The 3,293-nt window shown below is 55.5% G+C and overlaps 1 protein-coding gene across 1 annotated transcript; it reads left to right on the top strand.

The window, feature by feature from the left end:
• The first annotated feature begins 571 nt into the window (after window positions 1–571).
• Window positions 572–2,351, top strand: LOC120682890 (putative cis-zeatin O-glucosyltransferase). The gene has a single exon (XM_039964913.1). It carries the CDS (start codon window positions 809–811, stop codon window positions 2,201–2,203), a length of 1,395 nt encoding a protein of 464 aa, XP_039820847.1. The 5' UTR covers window positions 572–808; the 3' UTR covers window positions 2,204–2,351.
• The last annotated feature ends 942 nt before the right edge of the window (window positions 2,352–3,293 follow it).

The following is a 3,293-nucleotide window of genomic DNA, read 5'->3' as shown; positions in this document are numbered from 1 at the left end:
ACCACTAGCACCTCCAGCCCCAACTCCCTCTCCCTAGCCCCTTCTTTCCCCCTCCCGGGCCTCCCACCACGCTGCCCACAGGCACAGCCATGGCGCCGCCGCCATGGTCGCCGCCATCCGCAGCCCGGCCACCTTCCGGGCCAATTAACCGCAAAAATAGGTTCCGTGCACCTAGTAGAAGCTCCCCCCACGCATCAATTCCGATCGAAATTGGCTCACTTGGAAACCCCCAAATCCGGTTCCTCTTCTTCCCCATGACCGGGCACCTCCGACTGGTTCGACCGACGACGCTGCGCCCACCTCCAGCTTCGGAGCAGGGCTCGCGCGAGGGCGGGAGGGTGCGCGGGAGAGCTGGAGGGCCAACCGCGAGCGCGGGATTTGCAGATGGCGAGTCGGGAGCCACGACAAAGATAGCAAGCGAGGACCGTGGGATGCCAAAGCAGATAGCCAGTCAATCCGGATGGAGAGGCTGTTGGATCCTAATTCTAAACTTTTACCTACTCAAAACCTTTTACTACTCAAAACCTTTTATAGAGTCTCTTGGAGATGCTCTAACCACTGCCTATACTCTATACTCAGGATAGGAAAATGGTCGCTGCTGCTATCCTGGTGCTGCGTTCGTCAGGTCGGAACAAAAGAGTAGAGACAGCATCGTACCTACCAAGTGAACCCATCTTCGCCGCCGGCCTTACATATTTCATCGCCTGGTTGGTGTGGCCGGACCGAAGCTTTGAAGCGAGTCGCCGCCTGGACCTGTTCGCCGCAGTAGGAGCAGAAAGTCAGAGAACAAAGCCACCAACCCACCTCGATGGAGTCGACTGTCGCCGTCGCCGTCGTCCCGTTCCCGGCGCAGGGCCACCTGAACCAGCTGCTCCACCTGGCGCTGCACCTCGCCTTGCGCGGCCTGCCCGTACACTTCGCGGCACCCGCGGAGCACGTCCGCCAGGCCAAGGCGCGCCTGCACGGCTGGGGCGCCGGCGCCCTCCGCGGCATCGAGTTCCACGAGCTCGCCATCTCCGAGTACGACTCCCCGCCCCCCGACCCTGCCGCGGACTCGCCCTACCCCTCCCACCTCCTGCCCCTGTTCGAGGCGTTCGTCGCCGACGCGCCCGCTGCGGTCTCGGCCCTCCTCCGCAGGATCTCCGCCTCCCACCGCCGTGTCGTCGTCCTGTACGACATCATCAACGCCTTCGCCGCGGAGGAGGCCACGCGGCTGCCCAACAGCGAGGGGTTCGCGTTCCACTGCACCGCCGCGTCTATCCTCGCCAGGGGGTTGGATTTGGATGGAGGGCTCCAGCTGCGGATGAGCGATGTGCACGGCTTCGCCGACATTCCACCCCAAGGCTTCGTGCCCGACAAGCACCTGGAGTTCATCGGCAAGCAGGCCAGAAGCCACCAGACGGTCCCGTCCAGCGCCGGCGTCATCATGAACACGTCCCGCGCGTTAGAGGGTGAGTTCATCGACTTCGTGACCGAGCGGCTCGGCGCCGCCAGCAAGAAGGTCTTCTCGATCGGGCCGCTGAACCCGGTGCTGGATGCGAACGCGCCCGAGCAGGTAGCAGAGCGGCACTGGTGCCTCGACTGGCTCGACAAGCAGCCGGCCGCGTCCGTGCTCTACGTGTCGTTCGGCTCGGTATCCTCGCTGCGCGGCGAGCAGATCGAGGAGCTCGCGGCGGCGCTGCGCGACAGCAAGCAGCGGTTCATCTGGGTTCTGCGCGACGCCGACCGCGGCAACGTGTTCGCGGCCTCCGGCGAGAGCCGGCCCGCCAAGTTCCTGTCCGAGTTCACCAAGCAAACAGAGGGAACAGGGCTGCTGATCACCGACTGGGCGCCGCAGCTGGAGATCCTAGCCCACCCCGCCACGGCAGCGTTCCTGAGCCACTGCGGGTGGAACTCCACGATGGAGAGCATGAGCTACGGGAAGCCCATCCTGGCGTGGCCCATGCACTCCGACCAGCCGTGGGACGCGGAGCTGGTGTGCAAGTACCTTAAGACCGGCTTCCTGGTGAGGCCATGTGAGAAGCACGCCGAGGTGATTCCAGCGGCAGCCATACGGGAGGTGATCGAGAAGATGGTCTCTGAGGAAGGGCTCGCGGTGCGGCAGCGTGCAGTGGCGCTCGGTGAGGCCGTCCGTGCGTCCGCGGCTGCGGGTGGGTCATCCCAAAAGGACCTTGAGGACTTCATTGCTCACATCACAAGGTAAGAGATCCAAGAATGCAGGAACAATTGGTGTATCAATTTGTATTTCAGTTCTATTTTCTTCCTGAAAATAAGTTGGAGAGTGTTTTGTACAAGTGGTAAGTAGAAAAAAAAATTATTGTACCAAATAAATTTGAGCTCCCGGTTTCAAATGGCAATGTGTGCGGCAGTGTGATACAACATCGCTGTCAATCCAACGTGGCCGGCGACAAATGTGGCAATCGTTAAGGGGAACGTATCTGGTGCAAACCAAGGATCTTGTGCAAACCTACTAAAAAAAGTTTTAAAAAATTCTGAAAAAAATCATGAATGTGCTTCTCAGCTTACCTCATCTATATACAAAATTTTATGGTCAAATTCATCTTACTCTAAAAGTTACAAAAAAGACAAATTTTCTGACAACAATAATGGTTCAAATGCATCTCAAATTTGTCTTTTTTGTAACTTCTAGAGTAAGACGAATTTGACCATGAAATTTTATATATAGATGATGTAATCTAAGAAGCACATTCATGATTTTTTTCAGAATTTTTTGAAACTTTGTTTAGTAGGTTTGCACAGATTTACACAAGGTTCTTAGTTTGCACTACATACGTTGCCATCGTTAAGGGCGGAACATTACCAAATCAAACTACTAGTAGTCCAAACGTAGGGTGGAACTCCACTTTCCAACGACGACGACCAAATCAAACATTACCCAAACGTATACACTGGTGCTCTAGTAGTCCAGTTTCGTCAGATAGTGAATTTTCTCCAAAAAAATTAAAATAAAATTGGAAGCTTCGAACCAGGGGTAGAAACCACCCCCCAACTATCTCAACTCGCTCATGCCTGAAACCGGAGCAACTGTAGTATTTTCAACAACTATCCTCAAAGGAGTTACGCTGTCTACTCATCAACGAGTAGCACTTGAGGGTCACCTGCAAAGCTCCGTCTCAAGTTCGGATTTGTGAAGCGCACAATAACTTTCACGCAACCTTGTGAAATGGAACCATTGTTTCTTCAATGATTGGATGGCCATGAGATGCCATTTCCTCCGTGCAACAGGGTGGTTGTCACGAATGATCAAACAGTATTGGCTTATAGGCATGTAC

This window comes from Panicum virgatum, chromosome 7N, assembly GCF_016808335.1.
Source record: "Panicum virgatum strain AP13 chromosome 7N, P.virgatum_v5, whole genome shotgun sequence".
NCBI lineage: Eukaryota > Viridiplantae > Streptophyta > Magnoliopsida > Poales > Poaceae > Panicum > Panicum virgatum.
Note: the sequence above shows the minus strand (reverse complement) of the source record. Positions and strands in the feature narration are given on the sequence as shown.

Excerpts from the sequence above, each read along its gene's own strand:
- LOC120682890 (XM_039964913.1), top strand. The coding sequence starts at position 809 with ATGGAGTCGACTGTCGCCGTCGCCGTCGTCCCGTTCCCGGCGCAGGGC.